Source organism: the organism of the source record quoted next, unplaced genomic scaffold, assembly GCF_019419815.1.
Source record: "Pyrus x bretschneideri cultivar Hongxiangsu unplaced genomic scaffold, Pyrus_bretschneideri_v1 Contig47, whole genome shotgun sequence".
NCBI classification, from domain to species: domain Eukaryota; kingdom Viridiplantae; phylum Streptophyta; class Magnoliopsida; order Rosales; family Rosaceae; genus Pyrus; species Pyrus x bretschneideri.
The window spans coordinates 485,160-499,919 of NW_025999784.1; the positions used below are offsets into that span (position 1 = coordinate 485,160).

Below are 14,760 nucleotides of genomic sequence, written 5' to 3' on the forward strand. Positions count from 1 at the left end.
TGTTTAATCTTTCCAAGAAATCTAAAGATGAATGTGCCAACTTAACTAGATATGATGCTCAAAATAGACTCTTTCCGTATCACCCTCATAAATTACAGGGGGTAACAGTGGACTGATTGGAACAATGTAAAAGGCCTTGCCCTCTTCTCAAAAATACAAAAATATAAACTTTGAATCAGCAGCGGAGAAGGTCTTATGTTAAACTTTATATCAAATTGAGAGACAGAGAGAGAAGTAAATCTTCAGCCTTAAATCTTCTCACCAGTACAAACTACATCATGGATGATCATCATAGAAATGTGAAGGAGAGGGAAAAACAAAAGGTAGGTAAGAAAGGCTACTAAGAATACAGTTATGGTGGTTCCAGAAAATGGTACTAAAAATTTAATACGCAGTCCTTTTTTAACTGTTTCTTTGCAAATTCATAAATTGAAATGGCAGGCATTTCATCATAATTAAGTTCATCCAAATATTAAATCCAAATATGAACCTCAACAAAGGTTTCTTCACAACATAATTGCGACTTCAAACATAAGATGATGGCTGCAAGGAATAAACCTACACCCACTTCACCCACTTCACACTCTTCCACTAAGTAGTGAGTACACTTATGAACACAGAATTTTTTCATTTTTTCTGTCTTAACAGATTAATATTGAGAGGACAAAATTGATTGGAATACAAAAGGACAAAAGCTAATAAATAGTGTTCTTGATAATTACTGCTTAGCAACAGCACAACTAATAAAAAGGTTCGGCACGATAATACTATCGGGATCTCCTCAATGACAACCCCGTTAGCGACTCCAAGACTCAGTGCAGAAACTTAGTAATTTATAAGACAAGATTTGTAGCCCAGGACTCCAGCCAAGGTGTTTGTTCATGTTTAAGTTTGGTAAGCTGAATGAGAACTAATCGTTTACCAGGAATCACTAAAGGGGGTGAACAATAAACAATCCCGGTATTCTGCTTCTAACAATTTTTCTACATAATCCCCTGTGTTTCATTTCAATCTACTAAACCATCTACTCAGAATATCACAGAGATACGAACAAGGCCATACTATTGACCCGCATTTTACCAAGACATCAAATCAAAATCAATTCACTATCACCGACTACTGCAGATTTGTACATTGACGAGTAAGGCAAAAAAGTAAAGCATATGAACCTTATATATCCACAACTACTGGCAGAAGATAACAGTTTTGATATTGCACTTTGCAACTAAACGGATGTAATTTCACATGAAGCTAAGCAATAAAAAAGAATTTGGATTTTCCTACCTACAGATACAAACATATTGATGTTTAACATGTATAATCCATGACTAATCCTCCAAAAGTGGATGCCTTTCAAGCTCAGAAAGAAGTTCAGTCAAAGGGGCTGAAATGCCATTGACAATCTCATTTTCACCTCTACATTGTAGCAATTGTTCTCGAAGACTCCGCACAAGCTCATTAAGTTTCTGTATACTTTTCTCTTGGGAAAGGATAATCTGCAGTAAAGTTGATATTCAATGAAGTTAATGGACTTATCTACCAGGTTGAAGTTGCAGTGTACCATAATCCATAGAATCAGGCCATTATGCGACCACAGGTATGTTAGAAGCAAGTAGCTAAATAATGCATTGTAACATAAATCGTTAGTAAACTGTGTACGCCAAAAAACAAGTTTAAGAATATCCAAGGTGAACTTTCCTTTGAAGTACTTAATGCAACAAGATTCAGAGGCCCTTATCCAATAACTTGTATTGGGATTACATAAATGCTTTGATTACATGGCCTTTAGCACCGTTAGTTTACAAACACTAGGTGAATTCTCTCTCACAAAGTTCTTCCTACCTTTTTCTGTGTTTATATATTCCATGAAAGGGAAACCAAATCATTAAACTAAAAATGATAAGCATCAGCAAGAGGATTTATTGTATTTTCCCTTTCATGAATATATTTATGAACACGGAGGATTATCTGCATTTTCAAAGTCCAGTCATTGGACTGGGTGAATTCTCCCTCCCCTCTTCTCTCCCTATCTCTGAATTGGTAAGATGTGAGCTAGGCATAAGCAAGAGGATTTTCTTCTTCCGAAAATGCAGTTTAACCATACAGAAAAACTTGTGCCAATTGGAGAAGCATTCTCCATAGCAGAAAACTAGGTAAAACAAAGAAGGCCAAAACAATTAAATTAGGAAGAACAGTTGAAGATACTTTTATAATTTCGAAAGCTACATAATCCTGCATATTTCATTCTCTCAGAAAAATTTAAAGGCCAACCCAGGGAAATCAAAGATCAGTCATTTAAAAAAAAAAAAAAAATTGTCATTAGCACTCAAAAAGGTCATCTTCACTCCCTTATTTTTGTCCACTATGGCAGAGTGCACGATGACTTTATTGCGATGCCCTTGGGAAATGCACAAACAATACGGATTTAGAAGCCATTAACAGAAGAAGCAAATTATTAGGGGCCGCAACATCTATTCAAGCATTTGTATCTAGATCTTTCATGTGTTGTAAAACACTTACTCTGGGCACTGAAGATGTGAGTTTGTTATAATTAACTGCTATGAGAAGTTAGAACCTAAGTCCCAACTGAAGCAACAAAAAAGATCCTAAACTCAGGTATGCTGAAAACTTAAGTCTACATTCAAATTTAACGTATGACATAAATTTCCGAATTCGAAGACCATAACAGCCTATTGGTTACTGAAATTTCTTAAATTGCCTAATGTTAAAATGAAAAGGACATGTATACTTCTATCAAACTAACACTTGTGAAAGTAAAGAACCGTAGATTTCCAACTCAAAAATACACAAAAGGGTTATGCAAGGCAAAGAAAAGAAGTCATATATATAAGAACTCACTTTTTCTTTCACAGTTTCTTCCCTTTCAGATATAGACTTCTGTTTCTTGGAGGTACTTGGACTTGGATCATCATTCCCATATTGCTTCCATTCGAACTGTGACGTAAACACAATTAACAGGAGCAGACAAACCAACACCCATGGTCTGGACATTGTCACAAACTCAGAAGCAGCACTCACCGAAATCTGTTATACATTTACCAAATTCACAATTCACAAAAAAGAGTGAGAAGTTATTAATTTTGACAGTATGTTCTCAATTTATAGTTCGGTTGGACACCGATAACCATTAGCAAGAAACTTTATCTTTATTTATCCTTTTACAATTATTTCATGGAACATGCTTCATGACTGAGTTTGTAAAGATTTAAATTTCTATATTATTATCATGCTTCACGAATGAGTTTGTATTTAAATTTCTATATTACACTAATATTTCTGGATTCAAAGATGGCTTTTTTCTAGTTTTTTCCATGGGAGCATGAAAATCGCAAAATAATTATAAAGAACAAAAAAAACCTTCCTTTCCTATATATCTTAATGCTTCAGCAATTTTTTTTTGTTTTTTTTTTTGGTTAGCAATAACAAGTACTAAAACACAATCTATGAAAGGGAAAAAACAAAAGGAAGAAACTTTGGGGTTAATTTTCTGTTCCTACATTTTCTCACCAACCAAACATGACCTAAGAAGCAAGAAACGGGAACCCCATACCACAATCCAAGAAACTACTAATAAAGCTTAAAAAAATCAGTGAAAGAGAAAAGCATGGAACTTACAGATCTGAGCTGCAAAAGAAGAAGGGCATATCTCAGTTGCTGTTGAACTGCTTGAAGTTTTGAAGAAAACCCGGATGGCTGTTGCTTTTGGGCTTATGACTTTCGGCTTTTGCTCTAATAAAGTGTGGATTATTCGGTTGGGTCGTTGAGGTTCTGAGTATAAATTCGTTCACTAAACCTCTCTCTGTTCTTTAAGTTGGTTTTCCTTTCACTTCAGTTGTGTTTAACTTTACAGGCTCCATTTTCTGCAATTCCGTCCCTCAAGTTTGTAAAATCTTTCACTTTAGCATCTCAAAGATCCAATTCTCACAGTTAACTCCCCATAACTTTATTTATTTATTCCTCATCCTTATTGTCAGTTTTCCATATTATTCTTTGATATTAAAAAAAGGCTAAATGTTATTTAGATATATGATTTGATTGATTCCCACTACCGACACAAAATAGTTCTTAAAGGACACGTACCAAAATGAGTTGAGTAAAAACTGGAAATGGAATAAGAAATCTTAATGATTTTTGCACTTCAAAAATTGTATGGTGTCCGATTGAAATAACGACTGTATATAAAAGAAAGGAATAAATTACATTTTATTTTTTCAAGTTTCAGTTCATTTCAATTTCATAAAATATATTAAAGAGAATTTTAATGAAAAGTTCCTGATCGTGTTCATTTTAACAAAAAAAAATCACATTTTTACATTAAAAATTCAATCCTGATACTATTCACTTTACCATTTATTTTGTCTTTATCGTTAAAACTCAAAATTTTTAAATCATTTTCATTAGTTTTTCTTATTTTAAAAATATTTTAACTCATACATTTACAATTATTTTGTTTCATTTTCATATATCCGTTAAAAAATCTGTTAAGTTAATAGTTAAGTAATAACATGACAAATATGAGGTCCTATTAATGCTGATGTGGCTGTCAAACTTGTGTCACTTGAACAAACAACTAATAAAAAAATAAAATTTAATTAGGATATAATACAGACGGAATCCTCTTACTGCTAACGTGGCTGCCAAACTTTTTCTTTCACATTTTCTTCCCTTTCAGATATGGACTTGTGTTTCTTGGAGGTACTCGGACTTGGATCATCATTCCCATATTGCTTCCATTCGAACTGTGACGTAAACACAATTAACAGGAGCAGACAAACCAACAACCATGGTCTGGACATTGTCAAGCAGCGCTCACCGATATCTGTTATACATTTCCCAAACTAGCACATCAAATATTTTATGAATGAGAGGCAACTCACAATTCACAAAAAAGAGTAACAAGTTATTAATTTTGACAGCATGTTCTCATTTTATAGTTCGGTTGGACACCAATAACCATTAGCAAGAAACTTTATCTTTATTTATCCTTTTACAATTATTTCATGTAACCATGCTTCATACCTGAGTTTGTAAAGATTTAAATTTATATGTTAACAAGTATTTCTGGATTTAAAGATGGATTTTTTCTAATATCTTCCATGGGAGCATGAAAATCGCAAAATAATTATAAAGGATAAAACAAACCTTATTTTCCTAAACATCTTAATACTTAGGGGTGAAAAAAATTCCGAACCAAACCGAAAAAATACCGATCCCAAATCAAAAATATCCCAAATCGATTTTCCCAAAATTTTCGGTATGCTATCCCGAAAAAATACCGAAATTTCAGGTATGAGAATCAAGATTGTCTTCCCAATATGTCAGTATTCTCATACCGAACCAAATATATATATTTTTAAATATTTCGGTATTCCCATACCGAACCAAAAATATATATTTTTAATTGATATATATATATATATATAGGAAGCCCTTAAGGGAAGGGATTCCCATTTTTCAAAAAACATAGAGACACCCTCTTGACCGTTAGATTTAGCTTTAATGAAATTCTGTGGTTGAGGATCTGTGGCCTGTGATTTAATCTCAACCACAGAATTTTATTAAAGCCAAATCTAACGGTCAAGAAGGTATCCCCATTTAAAAAATAATAATAAGGATCTCTTCCTTTAAGGGGCCTGTATATATATATACACACACACAGATAATAATATATATATATATATTTTTTTAATTATAGTTAGAGTTAATTTGAATCGTTGGATTGTTTCAAATTAATCTATGTCGTGCATTCCTTGTCAAGCTTTCTCCCCATCAAGGACTCGAGTGTCGTTTCGAACTTTCGATTTCATTTCTCCTCAGTCTCTCAGCTCAGCACCTCAGCCACCGAGAGAACCCTCTCCTCCTCCTATCTGTCTCAAATCTAACTCCGCCCAGCCAGTCACCGGCCCATCACCACACGGATCATCCACCGTTGTCTCTCTCCAACGATGGACCCTTCCTTCACGACACAACCACAGCCACCACTGGTATCTCTCTCGTAATTCTCTCTATTGCGACTCTCTCGCGATTCTCTCTCTCAGGAGTCTCTGACTCCCTCACGTGATTCTCTCTCTCAGATTCAGACATAGGTAAATAAATATGGGAATTAATTTAGGGTTTGAAATTTAATTTAGGGTTTGTGAAATTTAATTTACGAACTCTAGATTAGGGTTTGTAATTTTAGGGTTTTTGAAATTTAATTTTTGAATTCTAGATTAGGGTTTGTAAATTTAGGGTTTGTTTGGTTTCACAAATTCTATTTAATTGATCTAATTGTTCTTGGGTTTTTCCAGATTGGTGAAGGTCCCTCTTTTGCTTTGCTTCTGTAGCTTCTGTGCTGGAGTTTTATTTACCAAATGCTTGAAACCCCATGATTAGTTGGCAATGAAGAAATTGTTTACAACTGTTCTTTTAACTTAAGTTAGATGTCTATTCTTTTAACCTAGTCGTAATATAGTTTGTTCATGGCTTGGGATAAAGTAATCAGGAACTTATGGATTAGAACTGTTTGCGTGGGATAAAGTAATCAGGAAACATTGACATAGGCATATGGATAAGAATTGGTTGTCTCCCACATTTGTGATGCCAACGGGCTAGACTGGAAAAGAGTGACCTGAACTTTCAGAATGTTGTACAAGATGTTGGCAGAGTTGTCAAATACTGTATGGTTTGTATTTATTGGTCCTTGTGAACCTTCTGTATTTAAGCCCCTTGAGTTATAAGTGGTTGCTTGTCTACGAACGTTTAAAATTTGGAGTCTATGGGTCGATTATGTTGGGGATGGAAGAAGACTACACTAATACAATGAAGTTGTCATTCCTCTAGTAGGTGGCGCTTTGCTGCTTTCACAATCCTTACAAAGTTGCATTTCATGTGGCATATTGCATTTCAGAACAATTATTTTCTTTGATTGGCTCCTCCTGTATGTTATGTCAGTTTCTGTTTTCTTTTATTGGTCCTCTAGTAGGTGGCGCTTTGTTGCTATTCTGCACCGCCCAAAAGCCCAAAAATATTTCGGGATTCTTGAAAATTGGGATTTCCGAAAATTTGGTTTGGGATTGGTCTTGAAATTGGGAATACCGAAAATTTCGGTTTGAGAATCGGGACTAAGGTTTTGGTTTGGTATCCTATACCGAACCACCCCTATTAATACTTCAGCAATTTCAGCTTTTATTGGTTTGTAGTAACAAGTACTAAAACACAATCTATGAAAGGGGAAAAAGGAAGAAACTTTGGGGTTAATTTTCTGTTCCTACATTTTCTCACCAACCAAACACGACCTAAGAAGCAAGAAACGGGAACCCATTAACCCAATCCAAGAAACTACTAATAAAGCTTAAAAAGTCAATGAAAGAGAAAAGCATGGAACTTACTATTCAAACCAGTCTGACTCGACCGACCCAACAAGGGGTTAATTTCCATATATAGTTTTTTTTTTTCAAAAACTATATATGGAAAGAAGGGGTGTATTTTTTGTAATGACCTTCACTTGCATGATTTCATCATATGACTTCCAAATCATAGGTCTTTACGTTTTGAGAATGACCTTTTCATACTTGTGTGTAGTTCCTCTTAACTTTTTCCTCCGAATCAATTGAAAAGGTGTGATTTTCTCACTTCAAAATTAATTGTCGTAATATAGTCTCACATGTACTTACTCATAAATTATATGTTAGAAATTTTTTAATGTAAATCCGCAAAACAAGTGTGTTTGAAATAAGAACACGAAATTAGATTATATCTCAAATTTTGAACTTCAAAATTGTATAAAATGAAATAAAAAAACATTAAAAGGCAAGGATGATATCCCAAGTTCATCGGCCTATTTGGTATCCTATTTGAAAATTTTTATCATTTCTCAAAACATTTCTTAAAAACAATTTTCTTTAAGACTAAAAAACATGATTGATTTGTGATTTAAAAATTTTAAATCTCACAACTTAAACTAGACAAAGATATCTAAAAAAAAAGGGGGGGGGTGGTTGCAGGAGAGGGAGAAAGAGGAGAGGAGGAAAGAAAATAAGAGATGATTGAAGGAAAGAGAAAGAAGAGAGAGGATCGCACAAGATAGAAAGGAAGAGGAGTAAGAGAAAAACCGAGAGAATGAAGAAAACGAATTGAAGGAGAGACAAAAAAGATAAAAGAAAGAGAGGAGAGAGAAAGGTTTGGAGTGAGACGGGTGGAAGGAGAGAAAAGAAATAAATGAGTTTAAGTTTAAAAACTCTAAAAACTCATTTTTTATGTTTATAGAGAATAAACTATATTTTTTAGTTAGTCTTGAGTTCAGTTTTTAAAAATAATTCTACCAAATAAGTTTTTACTTTCACCTGTATCATACAGAATTACATGGTTGTAGTTTGCATCTCCGAAACGCGTCCAAAAACGCTTCTAGATTGAAGAGGGAGCATTCATGAAGGCAATTTCACTGTATATTTCATTTAGCCCCTGTAATATTGGCGGCTCCTTTTGCCGGTGGAGCAGTTACAACTCATAAGTTCCAACAAGTCGACGAACACGGCTCCTTTTGATTACGCAGCAGTTAGCATTCAATCTCATTCTCAACAAAATCATTACAAATTCCAACAAGTCGATGAACACGGCTCATTAAAACCCCGTCTTCCTAATAACCTTTTGAAGCCAAGTCTTTGTATGTTCAACGGATGGAATCGAGTAATCCCAATATAATCACTACGCAAATGACATCAAACATAGCTTTACAAGGCAAGGTAACCTTGACCTCTTATTCGACAACCAGGGGGGTATCGTCGGGACTCAAAACTCCAAGAACTGCTAAGCTTATTGCCAGCAAAGGAATGGAAACCCGTTGCAGAGGCAGGGGTAACGCAAACGTCCACAATCACGCAAACCATACGAGGTGCAATCAATCCGTAACACTTAATTCAACAATATTTAGACAGTATAACGATCCAGTTACCAAGTAAGAAACGGTAAAAACCAAAGACAGTACTGCTTAAGTACTTACGGAAAGAAGAAAGCAAAACCAGTGCCGGTGTGGAAGCAAATAGACATGACAAAACCACACATCTAACAATGGTACTGATAGTGAGGACCGATTATACCAACCATTTTAGAAAGTAAACTCAAGGCATCGCTACAGCTTACATGCTAATCATAAGATTAGAGTCAGATGAAACGCTAACGCGTGAAACCCCGACAAATAAGCATCAAAATTTAACATCACAAGGGTTCCAAATTCTAACAGATGAGAAACAAAGCCATAGCATTGTTTCACAGATCAAACTAATCACAAATGAATACCAAAACCAGAAAATTAAACCTAACCATTGCGACCAAAACAATTAGACCTAAACATGCCCATACTAAAACCAGATTATCGGTGTCCATCAGAATCAACAAGAATAAACACCAAAACAATTAATTCAACAAACGAAATCAACTGCAACGCTTTCGATTCTCAATGCAAATATAACATAATCCCATAACAAAAGACGTCATCCGCATTGCTTCCTCAATAAAATTAAACACATAGAAATTTAGCAATAAGCTAACTTCTTCCTAATCCAAAAACCAAATGTAGTATAGCATCAAAACCCGATCATTCTCTAAACCCGTTTCAGTACCTCCTGGGTCCACCACGCACGAAACTCAGATTCTGAGACTGTGCTTCCGGGTCGACCCGCTTGACGCCGGGCATGTCGGCCATGCCCAGAGCAGAGAGCATGTCGATGGTTTCCTTGTCGACGGAGATCTCGTCGATCTTGATAGCGGACTCCTCAGGGACGAAGTCCATGCGGCGCTCGCGCTCCTCCTCCTGCAGCTTCAGGGAGATGCCGCGGACCGGGCCCTTCTGGATCCGCTTCATCAGGTGGGTGGAGAATCCGGCAATCTTGTTGCGGAGGCGCTTGGAGGGGATGATGGCGACTTCCTCGAGGATCTTCTTGTTGGTGTGGAAGTCCAGGGTCATGCGCGAGTAGTAGCGCTCGATGACCTGGCGGGAGGATTTCTTCACTGTTTTTGTGCGGACGCGACCCATGGTGGTGGATTTGCGCGGAGGAGATGGGAGGCGACGGCCGCTGGTATGTGCGTCTGCGTGTGAGAGGGGCGAGAAGAGGGTAAGGGAAGTGAGAAGTAGGGTTTTAGGTATTTATGGGAAATCAGTGTGGCCTTGTTAGAGAATCGATTGGGCCAACAAGAAATTGGGCCTTGCAAATTAAAACTAATTAATTATAATTTTCGAAATTACTATTGTAATTTTCTGCTAATTTTTTTAAAGAATTTTAGAAGTTGTAGACTTTTTTTTTTAAGAGATAGTCATGGTTTTTCTTTCAAAATATTTATCCGATTATCTACTTTTTATATTTTATCCGACAAAATATTTTCTTTTTCTAAAACTAAAATATAATCATATCTTCTTTTTTTTTTTTTGGTAAAAAATATAATCGTATCTTCAAAATAACAAAAATGGTGGATGTTTATATTTTTTTAAATTATTATATGCAAATTTTAATAAGAGAGTTATTTTGTTTATATTACTAATATGTTTATTATGGGTTTTCACTTGTTGGTTTTGATTCATTTATGGATTGGTACGTTTATGTTCATTTTTGCTCATATAATTTTTTGAAATATTTAATTTTAGTGTTTGGTATGTTTAGTTTTAATTTTTAGTACGTTGGTTTCAGTTTTTGGTACGCTTAATTTAAACCTTTGGTACATATCATTGATTAATAAATTAATAATTATCTTTCTTTGTTTGGATTAATAATAATAATAATTTTCGTATAAAGAAGGCTAAATTTAGGAGTTTTGGATATTTTTTTTTTAATTTAGAAAGAGGACAGTTCAAAGAATGTGGCACAAAAATTATAGAAAGTAGTTTAATTAAAATTTTAAAAGCTATGGATGTTTGGTTATATTTATAGGGACAGGTATGCCTTTGATGATAAGTTGTAGAAGCGATTTCGATTGCACCACGCCTCCTGAAACTTTATCTCAATATCCATGCAGCGAAACTAATTGCATAAAAGACCAAATGCTAATTATCTGCAAAGAGATAATAAAGCATGTGTCAAAATGTTGTTTCATTACTTAATTTTCAACTAAAAGTAAAAATTCATTACCACGAGTGAAAAAGTAAAAATTCATTACAAATAAAGCAGATATTTATCAGTCCCAAAAGAGAAAACATAGTGCATATTTACAATATATTCACATTTCTTAAATTTGTTTTCGAGTTCTTGAATACTTGAATGAAAAACCACGTTGGGTGTTCTTGAAATTGAGCTAAAAGTAGAGCTCAAGAACTTGTAATCGATACATATAACAAATACACTATATTAGGGCGCTAGAGAGAACCATGTCGAAAAAACTCAGCGAAATGACGCCATATAAAAAACCTTAAAATTCTTCTAGTTTGAATGACAAGGTGTCACTTACTTGCGTTATTGCTTTTTTCGTTGCTCTTTATTTAGTTCTTTAAACGATAAAAGCATGAAAACCTTCAATAAATTCCTTTCAAGGAAGAAAGCAAATTGTAGGATTCAAAGCTGAGTGCCGGACGTTTGAAGATACACACCACCTTGTGTCGAGGACTTTCTGCTTGGTCGGCTGCATCCATTGTGGAGCTTGATTCTAAAAGCACAAAATCCGGCCACAAGGCGGCCGATCTGTGTGCACATTTGTATGCGGGAAGTTGGGAGGAGACGAGCGACTAGTTAGGTTTGTGTGTGAGAGAGGTCAACTTAGACAGACTGTTTGGCTGCTACAATTGTAGAAGAATTAAGGGCAGATTTTGTGGTGTGTGCACTAAAAATGTGTACTGAAATGTCAAATGTGTATGTGGATGTAAACTAAATTGGTAAAGAAAATGCACCTATTGTCGCAGTCATACATAATATGGACCTGATAATTCATGCATTTAAATTATTTTGCTCTTTTCATTTGTACGGAATTTAGCATTCTCAAACAATACATGTAAATAGCACAAGGCTTACTACAATATGACAAGCAGCATCTAAAACATGTTATCAAGCTACCTTTTCTAACTTATACTACTAAACAAATGTATATAAGCAATAGTATCATCTTATACGATCTTAAAACCCGCAGCACCGCACATACATTCTTGCTTGCTAGTTTGAATGAAGTTTTCATAACTCTCCAAAAGAGGAAGCGCAAAAGGATCAAAACATAGCACAACGAATGGATGATGCTTACAGAACCTAGTTTGATGACATGAAATCCCTCAAAACCCTAGTAAGAGATTGATTAGTGGTGCTATAACCTCCATCCACAAGAAGGTTCAGTCCATTCACAAATTTGGACTCGTCGCTCGCCAAGTACACGGCAGCCTCCGCCACATCCTCTGCCCTCGGCACCACTCCTTTCAACACCGCCGAAGCGCAGATCATCTCCTCCACCGTATTTCTTTCAATCCCCAAAAGATTCGTCAGAAACGGGGTTGCCATGGCACCCGGAGATATGCAATTGACTCTAATTCCGTGCTGCCCCAAGTCCACGCACAAGCTTTTCATAAGTCCCACCACCGCGTGCTTCGACATGGCGTACGCGTGTGTAGACTGGCCGCAAGTCACTGACGCCACGCTTGAAGTGAAAAGAATGACACCTTTTTTAGCAGGGATCATTGCCCTAGCAGCATGCTTGGCGCCCAAGAAAGTACCATAGACATTCACATCAAACACTTGCTTGAAGTTTTCGTCATCAGCACCCAAAATAGTTGGGTCCAATTTGCCGGATACGCCTGCATTGTTGTACATGATGTCAAGCCTTCCGTACATCGACAGAGCCACGTCTACAACATTTTTCACATCCGAATCGACAGTGACATCGCAACGAATGTACGAAATGGAATCTCCGTCTGGGTCGAGTTCTTTGCAGAGGACAGGGCTAGTTCGTCTTGGATGTCGGCTATGACGACTTTTGCACCATGGAACACAAACAATCTTGCAGTGCTCTCTCCAATTCCACTAGCACCTCCGGTGATAATTGCCACTTTGCCTTCTAACCTGAAAATTGATGATGACAAATGTAGGACAAACTAGGAATTCAAACCCTGAACCTCGAGCTACCTTAACCAGATGAGCTATAAGCCCTGCTCGGACGCTAGATATCGAATGATGAAAATTAAGCGTACCTTTTAGGACCCGGAATTGGAGCTGGTGAGGAAGGACTGCTCATCTTAATTTCAGTGATCGATGCAAATATATGGAGACACCTATTAATGGTTTGATACTGAGGTGCTTTTGAAAAAAATAGGTATCAAAAAAGCTGGTGAACTTCAATTTTTTTTCAAAATTTTAGGTGAAAAAAAAATAAAAAAGCCTAAAACACGAAGCAGCAAAACTGAGTTTTGAAAAAACCGGTTTTTTTTTGTCTCTCTTCTGTCCTCTCTCACTCTAAGCTTCTGCGGATTTCTTGGACAGGAGCGGCGAGAGGTTTGTCGGATTTCTGGGCTTTGTCAAAATCTGGGTTGCTCAAAGAATGCTAGATTTGCACCTTTCTGCTTGACACCCAAAATCTCAACGGGACGGCCTCGACGCCTTCGCCACTAACACCATCGGTAAGTCCCGAAATCGGAGTCCATCATTCCTCATTCGGTTGATGCGACCCAGCCTTCTTTAGGATCTGGCAGAGAGAGAGACAGAGAGAGAAGGGGGAGAGAGGGGGTAAGCGGCAGAAGAGAGAAAATACAGAGGTTCTGCAAAAAAAAGTAAAAGAAGAAAGACGACCCCTTGCAGAAAAGAATAGAATTAAAAAATTATAAATATCTTAATTAAAAAAAGTAAAATAGTACAGCTGTTTAGTAAATAATTTATATAAATATTGTAAATGTGATAATAAAAGAAAATATAAAAAAATTATTATATATATTAAATATCTTTTTTTTTTTTAGTCATTTTGCACAGTTACACATGTTTTATATAAAAATTTTACCAAACGCTATAATATTGTATTTTTTGTTAAAAGCATTTTTTTTTAAAATTTACCAAAAATTCCACTGCTTTATTTCACAATCATTTATTCTCACATCACATTAAAAATAATTTTCTTTTAAAGCATAAAAATACCAAACCACCGCGGCATGAATCAAACAAGGAGGTGGATTGTTTGCCCTCCCATTTCCATACTTCCCTCATGCTCTCTTGTTTGTACGATCACAGTTAAGTCACGTCAATATTTTATATTTATATTACTTTTTGTTTTATTATTTTTATAAAAAATTAATATAAAATATTGACATAACTTAACCGTGATTACATCACATGAGAGCTTGAAAAGAATATGAAAATGAGAGCGCAGACAATCCGCTTCAATTAAACAATGTACGTGTTGTATGTTTATACGTACTCTACCAATATAAAAATCATTGGATAGAGTGACAATTGCTGTTTAGGTCACCGACAAGTTTACGTGGCCCGATTTGAATGCATGTGACGGACAAAACCTGGTTTTGAAGCTTTTAAATTTTGTTTGGAAGTGTTATTTTTTTTTTCATGCTTAGGTTTCAATGTTTTTTTTTTTTTTTTAATTAGGATTCCAATTGTACGTATAAATTAATCATAGGGTTAAGGCTCTGTTTAATATTGTAACCACCGCTATCATCATCATAATTAGAATTGCCGCCACCGTCGTTATAAGTGTTAAGTATTCATCCAAATCACCACACTCCACTATTGACATCACCACCATACCTTCATCATTGTTGCTACCATCACTACCACCACCTCCTCCAGTGATCCG

The 14,760-nt window shown here is 35.7% G+C and overlaps 3 protein-coding genes across 4 annotated transcripts; all 3 read right to left on the bottom strand.

The window, feature by feature from the left end:
- Positions 1–1,188: 1,188 nt before the first annotated feature.
- LOC103961690 lies at positions 1,189–4,817 on the bottom strand. 2 transcript variants are annotated; one of them, XM_018651000.2, is made up of 3 exons: positions 3,637–3,830; positions 2,860–3,045; positions 1,189–1,496 (listed from the first exon to the last, which is right to left on the bottom strand). In XM_018651000.2, the coding sequence occupies exons 2-3, from the start codon at positions 3,010–3,012 to the stop codon at positions 1,329–1,331; spliced, it is 321 nt and encodes a 106-aa protein (XP_018506516.1). In that variant the 5' UTR covers positions 3,013–3,045; positions 3,637–3,830; the 3' UTR covers positions 1,189–1,328. The 2 variants fall into 2 exon arrangements, with proteins under 2 accessions (XP_018506516.1, XP_018506517.1); XM_018651001.2 differs by lacking the exons at positions 2,860–3,045; positions 3,637–3,830 and adding an exon at positions 4,665–4,817.
- A 4,601-nt stretch (positions 4,818–9,418) lies between these two features.
- On the bottom strand, positions 9,419–10,122 carry LOC103961687 (40S ribosomal protein S17-4-like). Its single transcript, XM_009374263.3, has one exon. It carries the CDS (start codon positions 10,031–10,033, stop codon positions 9,614–9,616), a length of 420 nt encoding a protein of 139 aa, XP_009372538.2. The 5' UTR covers positions 10,034–10,122; the 3' UTR covers positions 9,419–9,613.
- A 1,786-nt stretch (positions 10,123–11,908) lies between these two features.
- Positions 11,909–13,740, bottom strand: LOC125467931 (short chain aldehyde dehydrogenase 1-like). Its single transcript, XM_048568149.1, is given in 3 exon segments — positions 11,909–12,901; positions 12,904–13,025; positions 13,154–13,740. Coding segments are annotated over 3 exon segments (846 nt in total). The 5' UTR covers positions 13,198–13,740; the 3' UTR covers positions 11,909–12,221.
- Between the last annotated feature and the right edge of the window lie 1,020 nt (positions 13,741–14,760).

Excerpts from the sequence above, each read along its gene's own strand:
- LOC103961690 (XM_018651001.2), bottom strand. The coding sequence starts at position 4,817 with ATGTCCAGACCATGGTTGTTGGTTTGTCTGCTCCTGTTAATTGTGTTT. Across the intron at positions 1,497-4,664 it reads AAGAAAATGTGAAAGAAAAA|ATTATCCTTTCCCAAGAGAA; the intron begins GTTTGGCAGCCA and ends ACTTTACTGCAG.
- LOC103961687 (XM_009374263.3), bottom strand. The coding sequence starts at position 10,033 with ATGGGTCGCGTCCGCACAAAAACAGTGAAGAAATCCTCCCGCCAGGTC.